Raw genomic sequence first — 19768 nt, forward strand, 5'->3', positions numbered from 1 at the left:
CAAACTTATCAGGTAAAAAATGTCCAAATCTTCACTGGCAATCCAGACAGCAAAATACTTGTAGAAGACTGGGTTCGTGATATGCAGTACCTTCTGGAGGCAATCGAGCTCCCCACACACCTCCGCTTTTCGACTGTTGTGCGAAACCTGAGCGGTGAGGCCAGGAAGCTAGTCCTGAACCTACCCCCCCACGACCAGACTCCAGAGAAGGCGTATGAGGAGCTCAGGGCTGAATACAGCGACACACAAGGCTCACTTGATCGACTAGCCGACTTCTATGAGCGCAGCCAGAGGTCCGGAGAGTCTGCCTGCTCTTATGCTATTGCTCTGGAGGCAACACTGAGAGCGGTAGAGGAAAGTCAGAGAGGGGGCAGGCAATTTCCTGATCGTGATAGTAAACTCACTCGACAGTTTCTAAGAGGGCTTATGGATGAGATGGTGTATGCAAGGATCGCACCAATGAAGCCCAGGCTTTGGAGTTTCCGGGAGCTGCAAGCAGAGCTTAGAAACCTTGCAAAAGAGACTCAGAAGTTCCAGTCACAACACAAGACAAAGAAAGCGCTCACCCAGGTGCAGGTCACATCAGAATGTGATACCAATATGAGGTCAGAGAGGTCAAAACACACTTCAGAGTGGACAGAGCTTAAAGATATGGTCAAGAAATTAGCTCTTAGCCAAGAAGAACAGGTGACCAAGTTGGCTCACCTTGAGTTGAGAATTGCTGCACCTACCCCTGCACCAGCCCCTGCACCCCCACTAAGGCCCCAACCATCTCCCAGAACAGTTACTCAGGGCTCCAGTGTTGTTTGCTACCGATGTGGGAAGCACGGGCATATAGCCCGAGTATGTCGAGCGGTGCTCCCAGATCCCAGTCTGCCCTGGACTCACCGACCCCAGCCTGCGACCTCCGCAGAGAGCACCACGCCCCACTCAACGCAGCATTTAAACGCCTAGAGCCTGTGGTAACTGGGGCAAGCAGCAAGACCCCCCACTGCAGGTGAGCGATACTGATGATGGAGTAGAGGACATTCCTATTGTGGGTCCCAGGAATGAGGGTGAGGTGGAAGTCAATGGATTAAAGTGCAGGGCTCTTATCGATTCCGGCTCTCAGGTAACCAGTATTACTCACGGATACTGGTGCAACCACCCTGACCTCCATGGACAGAAACTATGGCCCTCTAAAATACCCATAGCAGGTGCAGCAGGTCAGGATGTGCCTTACTCTGGTGTCCTGCGTATTAAGTTGAAAGTGCTGGGGAAAGAGTTCCAGAGAGTGCCGGCTTTTGTTGTCCTTGACTCCGAGTATCGCTCCTCCGTCCCACTGCTTGTAGGAACTAATGTCGTCCGTGCCGCCAGGAGGCACCTCCAAGCAACCTATGGGGAGCAATATCTTCAGCGGGTGAAGAAAAGCCATCCAGAGTGGTACACAGCTTTACTGGAAACTGGCGACACTGAATATACAGGAGCAGACGACATGGTGGGCCCTGCTGTGTACACTGGCCGTAAAATACGCATCCCGGGAGGGAAAGAGATGGACTTAATGTGCAAAATCAAAACTGGCCCACAAAGAAAGACATACACAGCGCTAATTGAAGGCCACGCCTCCATTCGGCTTCCTCAGGACCTTATGGTCGCCAAAGTTCTTGCAGATGTGAAGAAAGGCTGTGCTCCTGTCAGAGTGATGAACCTGTCCCAACAAACTGTCACAATCAAACCACACACACAGCTGGCCAGCGCCTTCCTGGTGGACAGTGTTGTGGATTTTTCAGCCACGGAACAGGGTTGTCATCAAAATGAGGAGAACAAAGAGACATACCGGTGTCTGCACCAAGTTGTGAGCAGTGGTGGGGTGGACATAAGTGAGGCAGCAGTGGAGAATGAGCGCCAGCGCGCCCTCCTAAAAGAGCTTGTGGAGAGGAATATGGGGGTGTTCTCACAGCACTCAATGGACTACGGCCACACAAAAACAGTGTAGCACGAAATCCCCCTGGTCGACTCAAAGCCCTTTCGACTCCCGTACCGCAAGATTCCCCCTTCACAGTGGCAGGATGTGAGGAAGTTGCTGACAGAAATGGAAACAGCAGGGGTTATCAGGCCTAGTAAGAGTCCATATGCTTCGCCAGTAGTGATTGTTACAAAGAAAGACGGATCACTAAGATTATGCATCGATTACCGAAGGCTTAACGCCTGCAGCACAAGAGATGCATTTCCACTGCCCAGAATAGAGGAGGCCCTGGAGGCTCTGGGTCAAGCAAAGTATTTCTCAACACTTGATCTCACATCTGGATACTGGCAGGTAGAGGTGGCGGAGCAGGACAAACACAAAACAGCATTCAGTACTCCCATGGGGCTGTTTGAAGCCAACAGAATGCCTTTCGGCCTTCAAAACGCTCCGTCCACCTTCCAGAGACTCATGACCTGCTGTTTTGGCGATCTGAACTTCACCCATCTCCTGATCTACCTTGATGATCTGATCATATTCTCTAAAACCTTTGATGAGCATCTGGAGAGGCTGCAGCTGGTGTTCGATCGACTGAAGGAGCATGGCTTGAAGTTGAAGCCTTCCAAATGTCAGCTTGTGAGAAAGGAGGTGCACTACTTGGGTCACCTGGTGTCTGCCGAGGGCATCAGGACAGACCCAGAGAAGATCAGCAGAGTCAAGGACTGGGCGAGGCCCACGAATCGTAAAGAGGTGCTTCAGTTCCTGGGATTCACCGGATATTACAGGCGGTTTGTGTGCAGTTACTCTACCTTGGCCGCGCCCCTGTACCGCCTTACCGCTGGTGACCCTAGAAAGAAACGGAGAGGGGGGAAGAAGAGGTTAGTGCCTGACCCGCCCTTTGTCTGGACTGATGAGTGTGAGGAGGCTTTTCAGTCACTGAGAGAAAGATTGACAACTGCTCCAGTGTTAGGCTATCCAGACTACAGCCTACCCTTTCTGCTCCAGACTGACGCCTCGGGGGAGGGGCTTGGTGCTGTATTAGCCCAAGTTCAGGACGGAGTCGAGAGAGTCATAGCTTATGGCAGCAGAGGCTTGAGCCCAGCAGAGACGAGGTATCCTGCACACAAACTAGAGTTCCTCGCTCTGAAATGGGCAGTGACCGACAAGTTCTATGACCATCTATATGGGCGCAAGTTCTCAGTCCAGACAGACAATAACCCCCTCAAGTATGTCATGTCGTCTGCAAAATTGGATGCTACAGGTCAGCGGTGGGTGTCTCGGCTGTCAGCATTTGATTTTGATGTGCAGTATCGAAGGGGACAGAATAATGCGAACGCTGATGCCCTCTCCCGGCTGTCTAACCAGGAGGTCACCCAAGTCCTGCAAACCTGCCCTCAGCTTGTATCAGCCAAAGTACAAAGGTGTGTAGAGGAACAATCTCCCCAACAACTGGAAAGCTCCGCTTCAGAGGGACCTGAGCATCAAGAACCTCTGTCACACACGCTCGGTGAATCCTATCAAGATGTGGGGATGGACTCTCTACCTGCATTGACAAAACAGGAGATTCGTGCAGGGCAAAAAGAGGATGCTGTAATCGGTCCCGTTTTGCACTTTAAAAGTGTGAACCAAAAACCGAGCCGCAGCGAGAGGATTGGTGGTGGCAGGCAGGTTTGCCTTCTCTTAAAAGAGTGGCGGAGGTTATTAGTAAGGGATGGAATAATGTATCGTCAGGTCCAAGACTGTCAAAGGGGAGTAGTAGAGCAGCTGGTACTACCAGAGAGATTTCACACATCCGTCAAGACTGCACTTCATGATGACTCAGGGCATTTAGGGTTTGAGAGAACGCTGCAGATGATAAGGGAGAGATTTTACTGGCCTAAGATGTTCCAGGAAATCAAGGCTTGGTGTGAGCAGTGTGAAAGGTGCTGCCTCAGAAAGACTCCGACTGCAGGCCTCAGGGCTCCCCTGGTCAGTATTCACAGCAGCGCTCCTATGGAACTTGTGTGTGTAGACTTTCTGACTCTGGAGAAATCAAAGGGAGGCATAGAAAATGTGCTTATTGTCACTGACCACTTCTCCCGGTACGCCCAGGCCTATCCCACTAAAGACCAAAAAGCCTGTACAGTGGCGAAGGTACTGTGGAAGAACTTTTTCTGTCGGTTTGGATTCCCAGCAAAACTACATGCAGACCAGGGGCGTAATTTTGAAAGTGCTGTGGTGAAAGAGCTGTGTAAGTGTACTGGTGTCACTAAGACACACACAACCCCCTATCACCCCCAGGGTAACGGCACCACCGAAAGGTTCAACCGGACTCTCATGGACATGCTGGGGACACTAGAGCCTCACCTGAAACCCCACTGGCATGAGTATGTGGATGCAATGACACATGCGTATAACTGCACCAAACATGACTCTACTGGGTACACACCGTATTACCTAATGTTTGGTAGACATCCACGACTCCCAGTCGACCTGATTTTTGGGCTTTCTACCACCAAAGAGCCATGTGAGTATAGTGAATATGTCCAGACACTGCATGACTGTCTGTCGGAAGCTTATACTCAGGCTAACCAGGCCTCACGACATGCAAAAGAGCAGCAGAAAAGGTACTATGATCAAAAGGCAAAGAGTCAAGGTTTCAGCCCAGGGGACAGAGTCTTGGTCAAAATATGTCATGTGGAGGGACGGCAGAAACTGGGAGACAGATGGGAGTCACGCCCATACATTGTGGTGAAGAAACAACCCAGTATACCTGTGTATGTGGTCCGAACAGAGGATGGTGAAAAAGAGAGAGTGGTTCACCGCAACCTTCTTACACAGTGTATGTTTCTTCCGGTGGAGCGGGCTGGTGCAGCAACAAGTGCAGGAGTTGAGTCTGACATGGGGGACTGGGAGGTGGATGGCATGGAGGTAATGGGGGAGGAACCCGAGAAAGTGAGTCAAGGGGGGGAAGAGGACTTAAATGTCAGTGACACCAACGCACTTGATGGCCCCAGCCTGAGGAGGAACCCACAGAGAACTCGACGTCCCCCAAAGAAACTGTCTTACGAGTCACAGGTGGTGAGATCAAAAGAGGAACAGCAGAAGATAGAGAGGGGCTGGACATTGTGGCAGAGGGCCATAGCAGAGAGAGTAGCAAGGCACGTATAATCCACGAAAAAAAAAAAAACAAGTTTTATTAATGGTTTATTTACTTTGATTGCATTTACACATCTACATTTCATATGCAACTCATGGTATTAATACGTCACTTTCAGTGTGATCTGTTTTAATGTTTATGCTCATAAGTTTTATTTGTTTTGTTTTGTTTGGTCTGATGGCTGGGACGCCATCAATTAAAGAAGGGGTAGATGTAAGGTAGTAATGTAAATCCGCCACAGGGTGGCACTGTTACGCTGTATGTTCCCCTGGGAATGCCGCAAATGGCGATGTTTGTCCCTCTTGCAACACCGTACCCCTAAGTCTTGTCCCGGGCAAAAGGCTACGTTGATCACATGGTTTTTTGTTTGTCTGCCGGAAGCTGTGAGTATGATGAGGCCAGCGGCCAGCTGATTGATGAGAGGTGAAGTGTAAGCGAGTGCCAGTAAAGTGTCCAGGTCTCAGCCACCATCCCACGCCTCCGCCTCCTTCCTTTTCCACGCAAACATCATACTACAACAAACAACGCAGAGTCCCAGGGCGTGTAGGGAGACGACGGCCGAACGCAAAGTGCGGGTTACACTAACAACATGGCTATTGCTAACGCTAGCATTTACACCGCTACTGTGAAGCTACCCGACTTTTGGCAGCATAATCCACGGCCGTGGTTTCAACATGTGGAAGCCCAGTTCCAGCTGAGAAGGATAACGCAGGATGCAACGCAGTACTTCCACGTAGTGGCGGCGTTAGACGCATCGACAACGGCGCGAGCAATGACGCTGTTGGAAGCTCCGCCAGCTGCTGGCAAGTACGATGCTATAAAGACATTCCTCCTGAAACTATTTGAACTGTCGGAGCTGGAGAAGGCAGACCGTTTACTGTCCCTGAATGGCCTCGGCGACGGCAAACCGTCTGAGTTAATGGAAAAAATGCTGTCTGTGCTGAGATCGGCTGATCCGGCCTTTCTTTTCACACACATTTTTCTGAGGCAGCTCCCCGCACCTGTACGCACAGCACTGGCCAGTCCTCCTCTCGCCGCCTCCAAGGACTACCGTTCTCTGGCTGCTGAAGCAGACAGGGTTTTCCTGGCCAACCGGCAACAGTTTGTGCATGCCCTGCTACCCCACCAGACCGCCCCACCACCACCTGTGTACGACTATATGGACACCGCGGCTGCGGTGACAGCCCGTCGCCAACCTGACGACGGGCTCTGTTATTACCATGCCAGGTTTGGGGCAAAAGCAAAACAGTGTCGCAAACCCTGCAGTTACAGGGTTCAGGGAAACGCCAAGGCCGGCGCTCGTTAACGAATATGGGCGCCGGCCGTGACTGCAAGCTGTTGTTCATCAGAGACTCCTTGTCGGGCCGGCGGCTGCTGGTTGACTCTGGCGCTCAACGCAGCATACTACCAGCACAAGCTGTGGACACGATGACCGACAGTCACGGCCCCCAGATGGACGCCGCCAACGGCACGTCCATTCGGACGTACGGTATCAGACATGTGGACGTGTGTTTTGGCGGCCGACGTTTCGGCTGGGACTTTGTGATGGCTGCTGTATCCACCCCGCTCCTAGGTGCGGATTTCCTCTGTGCTTTCAACCTGCTGGTGGATGTTAAAAACTGTCGCGTGATTGATGCCGTCTCTTTTGCGTCATACCCCTGCACGCTTGGGGGGGCTGGAGTGCTGTGCCTCGCTAACACACTCTCCACCGGGGATCCATATCAACGCCTGCTCGCCAATTTCCCCGAGCTCACCACACCCACCTTCTCCTCGGCGGTGGCCAAGCACGGCGTGGAACATCATATCACCACAGTGGGCCCCCCAGTTTACGCCCGGGCCCGACGCCTCGACTCGGCCAAGCTCGCAATAGCCAGGGAGGAGTTTTTGACTATGGAGCGCCTCGGCATTGTCCGCCGTTCTGACAGCCCGTGGGCTTCCCCTCTTCACATGGTTACTAAGGCCGACGGGGGTTGGCGCCCGTGCGGGGACTACCGTCGCCTAAACAATGCCACGACCCCCGACCGGTACCCCATACCGCACATACAAGATTTCTCTACCCACCTGGCGGGCGCTGCCATCTATTCCAAAATCGACTTAGTGCGGGGGTATCACCAAGTGCCGGTCCACCCACTGGATGTCCCAAAAACGGCTGTCATCACACCCTTTGGGCTCTTTGAGTTCTTACGTATGCCTTTCGGCCTTAAAGGGGCGGCGCAGACGTTTCAGCGCCTTATGGATTCTGTGCTCCGCGACATGCCATTTTTGTTTGTGTACTTAGACGACATCCTCGTGGCCAGCGCGTCGGCGGAGGAACACATGACGCACCTCAGACAGCTGTTCGACAGGCTCAGCGAACACGGCCTCATCATCAACCCAGCTAAGTGTCAGTTCGGGGAGTCGTCCATCACCTTCCTCGGGCACCACATCACTCCACAGGGGGCCGTTCCCCTCCCTGCCAGGGTTGAGGCTGTCACCATGTTCCCCCGCCCCCGCACTGTACAGTCGCTGCAGGAATTCCTGGGCATGGTGAACTTTTACAACCGTTTCCTGCCCCGTGCCGCCCACATCATGCGTCCCCTGTATAAGGCCCTGCGGGGTAAGAAGTCTAAGGACGAGCTGGACTGGTCTTCGGGGATGGACGAGGCTTTTGTGGCCGCCAAGTCCGCGCTGGCCAACGCTGCGCTGCTAGCTCACCCGTCGCCTGCCGCCCCCATAGCCCTTACAACGGATGCCTCCGACTACGCCGTGGGGGCCGTGTGTGAGCAGTGGGTGGGGGGGGGGCTGGCAGCCATTGGCGTTCTTCAGTAAACAACTCCGTGAGAGCGAGCGCAAATACAGCACCTTTGATAGGGAACTACTGGGTCTCTTCCTCGCAACCAGACACTTTAGGTTCCTATTGGAGGGCCGACAGTTCACCGCTTTCGTGGACCACAAACCGCTGACGTTCTGTATGGCCAAAACCTCAGAACCGTGGTCTGGGCGTCAGCAGCGCCATCTCGCGGCGGTTTCCGAGTTTACCACGGACATACAACACGTGTCGGGCAAGGATAACTTCGTCGCCGACTGCCTTTCACGGGCGGTTGTTAACGCCGTTCACTTGGGACTCGACTACGCCGCTATGGCAGCGGACCAAGCCAAGGACGCGATCGTTCAAGACTACCGGTCGACCCCTACGGCGCTACGGCTGGAGGACGTGACGTTCAACGCGGCCAACACCACCCTCCTCTGTGACATCTCCACCGGTCACCCGCGCCCCTGGTGCCTACTTCCTGGCGGCGCCGAGTTTTCGACACCGTCCACGGCCTTTCCCACCCGGGAGTGAAGGCCTCGACCAAGCTGGTGAGCATCAAGTTCGTTTGGCCTGGGCTCCGTAAGGATGTTAGAGCTTGGGTCGGCTCGTGTGTGGCGTGCCAACGCACCAAGGTGCACCGCCATACCAAGGCCCCTTTGGCGCTGTTTGTGGTTCCAGAGAGGCGGTTTGACCACGTCAATGTTGACCTGGTGGGTCCCCTGCCCCCCTCCCGTGGTTATACGTTCCTCCTCACTATTGTGGACAGGGCCACCAGGTGGCCAGAGGCTATTCCCTTGTCCTCCACGACGGCAGCAGAGGTAGCACGGGCGTTCATCGGCTGCTGGGTGGCCCGTTTCGGCACGCCTGGTGACATCACGAGCGACCGGGGCTCCCAGTTTACCTCGGAGCTCTGGACGGCGGTCGCTGAGCACCTGGGGGTGAAAATCCACCGCACTACGGCGTACAACCCGCAGAGCAACGGACTTTGTGAACGGTTCCATCAGGACATGAAAGCCGCTCTGCGGGCAAGCCTCACTGGCTGCGACTGGATGGACCGGCTCCCGTGGGTCATGCTCGGCCTGCGTTCGGCCCCGAAGGAAGACCTCCAGACCTCCTCCGCTGAGCTGGAGGGGGAGTTTCTTCCGGATGCTACGGCTCCCTGGTCGGCCGCCTCTCACCTCAGTGCGTCCCGGAGTGCTGCCGGTGCCTTCGCTCCCGTTCCGATGTCTCAACGCTGCCTCCCCCGGTCCTACGTCCCCAAGGATCTGCCATCGGCGAGGTACGTCTTCATTAGGCACGACAGCCATCGGTCCCCGCTGCAGCCCCCATACGACGGGCCTTTCCGCGTCCTGGAGGAGGGGGATAAGAACTTTGTGGTGGACATGGGGGGCAGGCCGGAGCGGGTCGCTATAGACCGTCTCAAGCCCGCTCACTTGGACATTGGGGGGCCAATGCAATTGGCCCTACCCCCGCGGCGGGGGCGCCCTCCTAGGTCGGCCCCGGCACCTGCCTCTGTTCCTGCTTCGGCCCCGCCTATGGCCCGGGTTTCGGCCCCATCTGTTTCCCCTCCTGTGAAGCGCAGCCGTTATGGCCGCAGGGTCCGCCCCCCGACTCGTCACCTGTTTTCCCCGTGACTTTTCACTATGTCATTGATTGTTCTGTTGTAGAGTCTATTTTTATGTTCATGACTTGCACTTTTGCTGTTGTGCATTGTTTTGTGTAGGTGAATTCTGGGGGGGCCTGTGTGGTGACCCACATCTATATAACGAGAGACATTCACCTAAGAGGACGGTGTACCTTTAAGGGAAGAGGCGAGGGGTCAGATAATGCACTTCCGCTTCCGGTTCAGATTTCAGTGTCGTTGTCGAATGTATGACATGCTAAGTTGGAGCCAGTAAACTACCTCGACTACGTCTACTCTAACGTCTCCTGTCTCGTTGTTTTCTAACTCCACAGAACCAATATAAAATACAGATGTGTCTCAGTTTGGGAAGGCAAGCTATGGAATGGTCTTAATGATAAGTTGAAATTGTGTAGCTCGCTGCTGAGTTTCAGAAAATCTTCAAAATGTAGAATAATTAAGGATTACAACTTAGTATAAATTTTTATTTTTTTTCTTCCTTTTGTAACTTTGATATTCTAGGTTTACTTAACTTCACTAGGTTAACTAGGTTAACTTGGGCTTCAGCCTATTCCTTTTTTGGTCATTGATTGATTGAGTTATGTTGTGTGAAGTGGACTGATGTAAATATGTACGATAATGCTTTTTTCTTTTTTTTCTGTCTGTCGCATATGAACACAAATGTTTGACTGAACTACTACTACTTTCGGCTGCTCCCGTTAGGGGTCGCCACAGCGGATCATCCGTTTCCATTTCTTCCTGTCTTCTGCGTCTTCCTCTGTCACACCAGCCACCTGCATGTCTTCCCTCACCACATCCATAAACCTCCTCTTTGGCCTTCCTCTTCTCCTCTTCCCTGGCAGCTCCATATTCAGCATCCTTCTCCCAATATACTCAGCATCTCTCCTCCACACATGTCCAAGCCATCTCAATCTTGCCTCTCTTGCTTTGTCTCCAAACCGTCCAACCTGAGCGGTCCCTCTAATATAATCGTTCCTAATCCTGTCCTTCTTCGTTACTCCCAGTGAAAATCTTAGCATCTTCAACTCTGCCACCTCCAGCTCCGCCTCCTGTCTTTTCGTCAGTGCCAATGTCTCCAAACCATATAACATAGCTGGTCTCACAACCATCTTGTAAACTTTCCCTTTAACTCTTGCTGGTACCCTTCTGTCGCAAATCACTCCTGACACTCTTCTCCACCCACTCCAACCTGTCTGCACTCTCTTTTTCACCTCTCTACTGCACTCCCCGTTACTTTGGACAGTTGACCCCAAGTATTTAAACTCAGATGTCTTTGTCACCTCCACTCCTTGTATCCTGACCATTCCACTGTCCTCTCTCTCATTCACGCATAGGTATTCCGTCTTGCTCCTACTGACTTTCATTCCTCTTCTCTCCAGTGCATACCTCCACCTCTCCAGGCTCTCCTCAACCTGCACCCTACTCTCACTACAGATCACAATGTCATCCGCGAACATCATCGTCCATGGAGACTCCTGCCTGATCTTGTCCGTCAACCTGTCCATCACCATTGCAAACAAGAAAGGGCTAAGAGCCGATCCTTGATGTAATCCCACCTCCACCTTGAACCCATCCGTCATTCCAACCGCACACCTCACCATTGTCACACTTCCCTCATACGTGTCCTGCACCACTCCTACATACTTCTCTGCAACTCCTGACTTCCTCATACAATACCACACCTCCTCTCTCGGTACTCTGTCATAAGCTTTCTCTAAATCTACAAAGACACAGTGCAACTCTTTCTGGCCTTCTCTATACTTCTCAATCAACATTCTCAAAGCAAACATCGCATCTGTGGTGCTCTTTCGTGGCATGAAACCATACTGCTGCTCGCTGATCGTCACCTCTCCTCTTAACCTAGCTTCTATTACTCTTTCCCAAATCTTCATGCTGTGGCTGATCAACTTTATACCTCTGTAGTTGTTACAGTTCTGCACATCGCCCTTGTTCTTGAAAATCGGTACCAGTATGCTTCTTCTCCACTCCTCAGGCATCCTCTCACTTTCCAGGATTGTGTTAAACAATCTAGTTAGAAACTCCACTGCCATCTCTCCTAAACATCTCCATGCCTCCACAGGTATGTCATCAGGACCAACTGCCTTTCCATTCTTCATCCTCTTCATAGCTGCCCTCACTTCCTCCTTGCTAATCCGCTGAACTTCCTGATTCACTATCCCTACATCATCCAACCTTCTCTCTCTCTCATTTTCTTCATTCATCAGCCCCTCAAAGTATTCCTTCCACCTTCTTAGCACACTCTCCTCGCTTGTCAGCACATTTCCATCTCTATCCTTGATCGCCCTAACTTGCTGCACATCCTTTGCAGCTTGGTCCCTCTGTCTAGCCAATCGGTACAAGTCCTTTTCTCCTTCCTTAGTGTCTAATCTGTCATACAACTCACCATACGCCTTTTCCTTTGCCTTTGCCACCTCTCTCTTTGCTTTACGCTGCATCTCCTTGTACTCCTGTCTACTTTCTTCATCTCTCTGACTATCCCACTTCTTCTTTGCCAACCTTTTCCTCTGTATAATTTGCTGTACTTCCTCATTCCACCACCAAGTCTCCTTGTCTTCCTTCCTCTGTCCTGATGACACACCAAGTACCTTCCTAGCTGTCTCCCTCACTATTTCTGCAGTGGTTTTCCAGCCATCTGGCAACTCTTCACTACCACCCAGTGCCTGTCTTAACTCCTGCCTGAACTCCACACAACAGTCTTCCTTCTTCAACTTCCACCATTTGATCTTCGGCTGTGTCTTCACTCGCTTCCTCTTCTTGGTCTCCAAAGTCATCCTACAGACCACCATCCGATGCTGCCTGGCTACGCTCTCCCCTGTCACCACCTTGCAGTCTCCAATCCCTTTTAGATGGTGCCTTCTACATAAGATATAGTCCACCTGTGTGCACTTTCCTCCACTCTTGTACGTCACCCTGTGTTCCTCCCTCTTCTTGAAATATGTATTCACCACAGCCATTTCCATCCTTTTCGCAAAATCGACCACCATCTGTCCTTCCACATTTCTCTTCTTGACTCCATACTTTCCCATCACCTCCTCATCACCTCTGTTCCCTTCACCAACATGTCCATTGAAGTCCGCTCCAATCACCACTCTCTCCTCCTTGGGTACCCTCTCCACCATGTCGTCCAACTCATTCCAGAATTCTTCTTTTTCATCCATCTCACACCCAACTTGCGGGGCATATGCGCTGATAACATTCAGCAATAAACCTTCAATTTCCAGCTTCATACTCATCACTCTGTCTGACACTCTCTTCACCTCCAGCACGCTCTTGACATACTCTTCCTTCAGAATTACCCCTACCCCATTTCTCCTCCCATTCACACCATGGTAGAAGAGTTTGAACCCACCTCCGATACTCCTGGCCTTACTCCCCTTCCACCTGGTCTCTTGCACACACAGTATGCCTACCTTTCTTCTTTCCATCATGTCAGCCAGCTCTCTCCCTTTACCAGTCATAGTGCCAACATTCAAAGTTCCAACTCTCACCTCCACATGCCTACCCTTCCTCCTCTCTAGCTGCCTCTGGACATGCTTTCCTCCTCTCCTTCTCCTTCGCCCAACAGTAGCATAGTTTCCACCGACACCCTGCTGGTTAACAGTACCGGTGGCGGTCGTTGGTAACCCGGGCCTCGACCGATCCGGTATGTAAGTCTTATTTATGATCCGCATATTTCATTTGGCAAAGATTTTACGCCGGATGCCCTTCCTGACGCAACCCTCCCCATTTGTCCGGGCTTGGGACCGGCACTAAGGATGCACTCTGAAATAAATCATTAATTCAATCATTCATTCTTTCATTCATTGTTATATTCATGATGATGAACAAGTTTTCACATGACCCAAAAGTTTTGGGCAAAGTTCACAAAGGCTGAGGAAAATACCCCCCAGGGAGGTGTGTTCTCCCCTCTACTCTTCTCCCTCTACACAAATGACTGCAGTTCAGATGACCTGTCTGTTAAACTCCTGAAGTTTGCAAACGATTGTGATAAGTCTGCATACAGACAGGAGGTTGAACAGCTGGCCCTCTGGTGCGCTGGCCATAACAACCTGGAGCTGAACACGCTCAAAACAGTGGAGATCACAGTGGACTTCAAGAGGAGCCCCCCAACACTCAACAGCATGGTGTCTGCTGTGAAAACCTACAGATTTCTGGGTTCCACAATCTCCCAAGACCAAAGGTGGGCGTCCAACATAGACACATTCATCAAAAAGGCCCAGCAGAGGATACACTTTCTGCACCAGCTCGAGAAGTTAAACCTGCCGATTCAGTTCTATGCTACAATAATCCAGTCTGTCCTCTGCACAGCCATCACTGTCTGGTTTAGATCGGCCAATAAACAGGACAGGGACAGACTACAGTTAAATCTCATTGGTGCCAACCTGCCCTCCATTCAGGACTCGTCCACTTCCAGAGTCAGGAAACAGGCAGGCAACATCATTGCAGACCCATCACATCCTGGTCACAACCTGTTCCAACTCCTCACCTCTGGTAGGTGCTACAGAACACTGTACACCAAAACAACCAGATAAAAAAACAGTTTCTTTCCGCGGGCTGTCATTCAAATGAATGTTTAACACTGTCAAATAAATCCAAACATTTTGTATATACTGTACTGCACATTGTACGTATACTGGTACACTCTGTCATGTCCATCTACCTCAGGCATGTATGTAAGTAACCTGCTAACATTTATTTCACCATCTGATATATTCTCTGCACCATTGCACTTTATCACCTCTTATTTCGCGAGCTTGTGTATCCATCCATCCAAGCTTGTGTATCCATCTGAAAATGGTTGTGCTGTAAAGTTGTTATTCTATGTTATATTATTGTGTTGTTCTATGTTTGGTCTGGTGTGGCGTGTGTCAAAAACACATAAGCCGCCTAGCGCAAAATAAAGCTTCTCCCAGACAAGTCAACACCTTCTCGAGGTTCAGACTGTTTTCACTAACGGGGCTCTGACTATGGGCAAATCACCGGCGCCCTATAAAGTTACCGGTACACCGCTACCTCGCAGGATAAGGCTTTTTAGCCAAAGGCTAAGGGTGGGGCAACCCCGAATAGAAACCCCCGGAGGAGTCACCCCCGTAGGCCGATTATCATGACCCACTAGCATGTGGACACGCCCTGGTAATTAGTCAAGGCTACCCCAGTTATGGGTTAAATAACAACGCTACAGGGATGCAGCGTAGTGGATGTGATATTTCAGTGGAACAGCAAATCAATGGCCGACGGTGAAACTCACATGACGCTGAGCGGAAGAGCCTTTTTGTGGTCAACGGTCAGGGTCACCAACTCAGTCGAATCTGATACTGCTCATGTCCATAGATGTAGCGAAACATGGACGTGTTTTAGTAAGACTCGTCTTACTAAGCAAGCGATCGAAATATGAATATGACTTCATCCGAGGATATTCGACCTGATGATGATGATGATTATGTTAAAAAATCAGAGTCAAATTCCATTTATGTGCAAACCCACATGGCCAATAAAGATGATTCTGATTCATAGCTGAGCCATGGAGACCTTGTTATGATGAGGTCCATCTGTGCAGCCTTCGCACACTTCTTTGCTGTTCAACTTATATATAAGAAGAGCGAAAAAAGTTCGACTGTGATGGGAAGGGGGTGAGGGGGACTCTGGCACATATACTTATGGTCTCTGTCGGTTCTGGTGCTTGATGTCGTGAAAACGTTGAGAGACAAAGAGCAAAACGATATTAGTAGCTCAGCGTACCCGCTTTGGCAGAGTCTTGATCAAGTCCACGCTGGACATTAGCTCGCTCTACCCCTCTTCCCGGGACAAGCCGTGTAATTAATTGTTCTCTCGTGCCTAACACAAATTTGATAGAGATACGAGTCCAAAAGCTCTAACTCTAGAGACCTGACGAGATGACAGACTCCAACTTTATTCACCCTGCATTTCGGAAACACTCAAAAACCAGGGATCGAAGCGCACCGTCGTCTCCCGCTCCTGCAGGTTTATGAGAAGTGAGACGCTTGCCCGATTGGTTTGCGCATGTGCACCATGAATCATACGTCACCAAACAGGGATTCCAGCAAACGCTGATCGGCTCCAAAGTTTCAAGGGCGGCGCTAGTCTGCGAGTGAGCGACGATCGCAGTGGAGTAGGTGTGACAAGAGGGAGTCTTTTTCCCGCCCAAATGTTAGATTATTTCCAATGTTTCCAATCAAATCACAGTTATTCCGTTGCCGATTTGGGCCATACGGCTATTTAAGGTCAGGTTTTGCAACACTTGTGAACCGAATAAAGAAAGTTTATCGGTCTCAGTGCCCCGTTCGCTGTCAAGCCAAATTGTGTCCGGGCTGCCAAATGCGTCCTGGTGACGTCATCGCAATGCAACGTGATAGCTCGCATTCCTGACATTCCTCTCTCGCTGTAGTTTGGCAAAAGCTGGTTTAATAGCATACTCTTTTTAGCTACATCATACAATCCAGGCGCAGGGTCACCTTTTATATTCGATGTACAATTGTTTGTATATGTTTTTCGAAAAGCCACAAAAAAGTATACTTCAAGGTGAAAGTTCATTTACTGGTTGATCACCTAGCTAACGTTATGTAGCATGGACGAGATGTTCAATAAAGCTATTCTATAAACCTATTTTCCATTAAAATGAAACGTCCAATATTTGCTATTATATTGTAACGTGCATGGATAAGTAGACACGTTGGTTCTTGACTAACAGGTGGGACCCTTTAGTCGACCGTTTAACGTTGTCGATTACAGAATGGGAGATACGGGTTCGCGTCCCGGCTGTGGTAGTCCCCGGACTGCCCCCCCGAATTCACTACAATATGTTTTTTGACATCAACGACAAGTTAGCTAGGTAGCTAGCGACCCAAAAAAAGGGTCACGAAATGTTATTTCTAACAACCGGACTGTGATGACGTGCCACCCTTCTCATTTGCGAGGGATATATTGCTTTTGGGATGGCCTGGCGGCCTGTCCAGGGTGTCTCCCTGCCTGCCACCCAATGACTGCTGGGATAGGCTCCAGCATTCCCACGATCATGACAGCAGGATAAGCGGTTTGGATAATAGATGGATGGATGGATGGATGGATGGATATTGCTTTTGGGGTTGTTAGGGACACTTCATTAAATGCACGATTTGTGGTCTTACACTGCCTACTCTATTTTCAATCGTATGCAAATGTATCAGACCCATTATACTCTGATCCCAGAGCTGTTGCATCCTTTCATGTTATTTCACACAATGCCCTCTCCTTCTGATTTTGATAGTTTGATGTGGATATCTATGGTTGCTTATTTTGCTAGTTCGTCCACTTTTTCCATTTCCTTTAATGCGGCTGTGAGCAGGAACCAATAAGAATGTGATCACAGTGCCTCGTTTAATTTAATTACTCTTGGGTGTATTGCCATTGTTTTGAATAGTAAGTCCTAACGATTACTGGACACACTGGAAGCACTGACATGAGACCAGACAGCGCAGATATAGAATCACTACAAACAAGGACTTTGTTTGGTCTGTTTTGTTCAATCCTTCTAATAAATGCGCTTGGATATTTCAACTTTATGACTTGGAACTATAACTGCAGAGCCTGCATTCACTATCTGTTGCTGGAGTCTTTGATCCGTCAGTAAAAAAGTGCACATAGTCGGAATAATTGTAATCTGTATAACAATAAAACCCACACCTTAGCTCCGCATTTCTATGTCTTGCCTTAATTTGCAGCAGTTCCATATCTGCCATCAGAACTTCTAGTAACCACACGGGTTATTGGCTATGTAACAGTTGGGCAAAACTCCAAGTGCTCCTAAGTCCCTTGCTGCTGCATTTCCTGTCTAGCCAAAGCTTGACTTCGGTGCTCTCTCCTTTTCCCAGCCGGTCCGTAGCACATACGAGGAGGTGTGTCGTTGGCAACTCCACAAAGACCGCAGCTGGTCACTAATTGCGCAGCTGCGATGTAATTAATTACGGTGTGCACTCTTGATATAGTTCTAGCCCTACCACACGACGTTTCCTGTAGAAATAGAGATTATTTTGTTAGAAGAGCAAATATGAGTGCTGGTGGAGGAACCCCATTTGTTGGTAGTAAAATAAGTTTGATATCTAAGGCTCAGATACGTTATGAGGGAATTTTGTCCTCTGTCGACACGGATAAGTCTACAGTTGCGTTAGCCAAAGGTAAAGTTTGCTTTTCATGATTTTGGACTTGATGGTAGGCATCCCGCTGAGTAAGCCTGTACTATTTTGTTTCCCTACCTGTTAGCTGACTATTCCTTGCAAGCAATCACATGGTAGAGATGGGTCACGTTTTTTTTCCCCAATGTCTTTTTTTTTTTTGCACAGTGAAATTTTATGGGACAGAGGGCAGACCTACGGATAGACCAGTTCCACCCAAAGATGAAACTTATGAATACATAATTTTCAGAGGAAGTGATATAAAGGATATCACTGTGTCTGAGCCACCAAAACCACACTACGGTTTGCCTCATGACCCTGCTATTGTACAGGTATGTGGCACCAAAGGACCTTTGCTGGCTATACATGATCTCCAGTGTGACTAGTAAATTATGGTGTTGATCTGGTAAATGGCATTCAATTGACTGCTTTCCTGTTGCAGTCTTCCATGGGCTGCTCGCCTGCCATGTGTCATCCATGCTGGAGTCCCCATAGAGAAATGATGCCCTCCTACAACCAGTTGGCTGCTAGCTCTCTACGCAACCAGCAGTATCCAGCCGGTCTTGGCCCAGGTACAGTGCAGGTCTCTTGGACATGTATGATCAACTTGTGAAGCTAGATGTTTTTTGTCCAACATGCATGTTTAAGGTTGCCTCACTCAGTGTGTCCAGATCTGATGAAGCCCTCTAATTGTTCTTATTCCTGCAGGACCAGGATTCCAGCACATCCTAACTAGAAGAAGGCCAATGGTAGAACAGGCTGTTCAGACTGTACCAATGGCCAATACTGGCCAGAAAAGTGGACCATCTTCATTCCAACAGGCCAGAAAATCTGTGCATTCCTCCCAGCATTCAAGCCAGGATGGCTCTCTGGCTCAGATGATGAATGTACCCAACAGTATGCTAACATAACTATTGTTTTGATGGCGCTGTTTGCCCTCATGTTTTCAATTACTGTAACTTGACATCTCTGTAGGCTTCTAATTTGTCTCCCTTGAGCTGATAGAAATCAAACCTCTCAACCTTTAACCATGTTTAGGCCAGGCCCCACCTCAGCATAGTACAGCCAAGGTTCAAGCTCAAGGCAATGAAAACCGGAGACCGAGACGAAAACAAGGTTTCAAATACTAATGGCTTTAAAAACTGATGTTGGAATGGTCTTTCTAGTTCTCTTCAAATGACTTTATTCTGGTACCAACATGCAGGCACTCGCAAGCCCAGGAACCTTAGAAGAGGCCAGCTTCTTGTGGTAAATTCAAAGGCTACCACCTTGCAGTTTGAGTCTGATTTTGATTTTGAAACTGCAAATGCTCAATTCAAGAAAGAAATTGAAGGTAGGCTGATCAGCCTGCAATCACTGACTAGAGCATTCCACAATGGTAGATTTAAACTTTGACATCTTGCCATAATTTCCAGCCAATTTTTTTTTTTTAAGATGGGGATGAAAAGATAGACTCTGGAGTGGAGACCCAGAACAGCCAAGATGCAGTAGAGGACTCGCCTGGTGAAAAGTACTATGACAAGGCAAAATGCTTCTTTGACAACATCTCAGCAAACGTCAAGTCCATGTAATGTAGCCCTTAATTTCATGCTGATGCCTTGGCTGTTTGTGCTTGGCTTACTCTCTTTTGTGAATTGCAGCAACGAGTTTGTGTATCCCTAGGAGAACCACCTGGGCAGAGGAGAAAAAGCTAAACATTGAGACATTTGGGATACCTGGCAGTTTCCCAAGGAGAAGGGGATTCAGAGGCTATCGTGTACGCAGAGGGCAGAGCAACAACGATCAGCGACCCCATGCCTGAAGTGGGTAGTGGGCAACTGTAAATGTTTTCCTGTTTATAAGCGAAGACAAGTAATAGTATTCAAGTTTGGAAAGAATACACCCACCCAAGCATCTGATGTTAATTTAAGATATATAATTTCTAAGATGTATAATTTAATCTCTATCTCTGGGATTTTCTACTTTTTTAGTGGGAGAGCAATTTTCAAATCTAGAAACTAAGGACTCTTGGATGAACAGATCTAAATGGCTTTTTTTTTCACTGTAAATTTATAAGGTGGATCCG

General features: G+C 49.6%; 1 protein-coding gene across 1 annotated transcript; it reads left to right on the top strand.

Moving 5' to 3' along the window:
* Positions 1 to 17579: 17579 nt before the first annotated feature.
* On the top strand, positions 17580 to 19504 carry LOC130108333 (protein LSM14 homolog B-like). Its single transcript, XM_056275239.1, has 8 exons — positions 17580 to 17706; positions 17872 to 18035; positions 18146 to 18275; positions 18418 to 18600; positions 18742 to 18819; positions 18908 to 19036; positions 19156 to 19270; positions 19369 to 19504. The coding sequence occupies exons 1-8, from the start codon at positions 17580 to 17582 to the stop codon at positions 19502 to 19504; spliced, it is 1062 nt and encodes a 353-aa protein (XP_056131214.1).
* Positions 19505 to 19768: the final 264 nt, after the last annotated feature.

Source organism: Lampris incognitus, chromosome 2, assembly GCF_029633865.1.
Source record: "Lampris incognitus isolate fLamInc1 chromosome 2, fLamInc1.hap2, whole genome shotgun sequence".
In the NCBI taxonomy this organism is placed as follows: Eukaryota; Metazoa; Chordata; class Actinopteri; order Lampriformes; family Lampridae; genus Lampris; species Lampris incognitus.

What these genes read in the sequence shown, in the direction of transcription:
- LOC130108333 (XM_056275239.1), top strand. Translation starts at nt 17,580, where the DNA reads ATGAGTGCTGGTGGAGGAACCCCATTTGTTGGTAGTAAAATAAGTTTG. An exon ending in TACAGTTGCGTTAGCCAAAG is followed by an intron (nt 17,707 to 17,871) that starts GTAAAGTTTGCT and finishes TTTTTTGCACAG; the next exon opens with TGAAATTTTATGGGACAGAG. An exon ending in GAGACCGAGACGAAAACAAG is followed by an intron (nt 18,820 to 18,907) that starts GTTTCAAATACT and finishes ACCAACATGCAG; the next exon opens with GCACTCGCAAGCCCAGGAAC.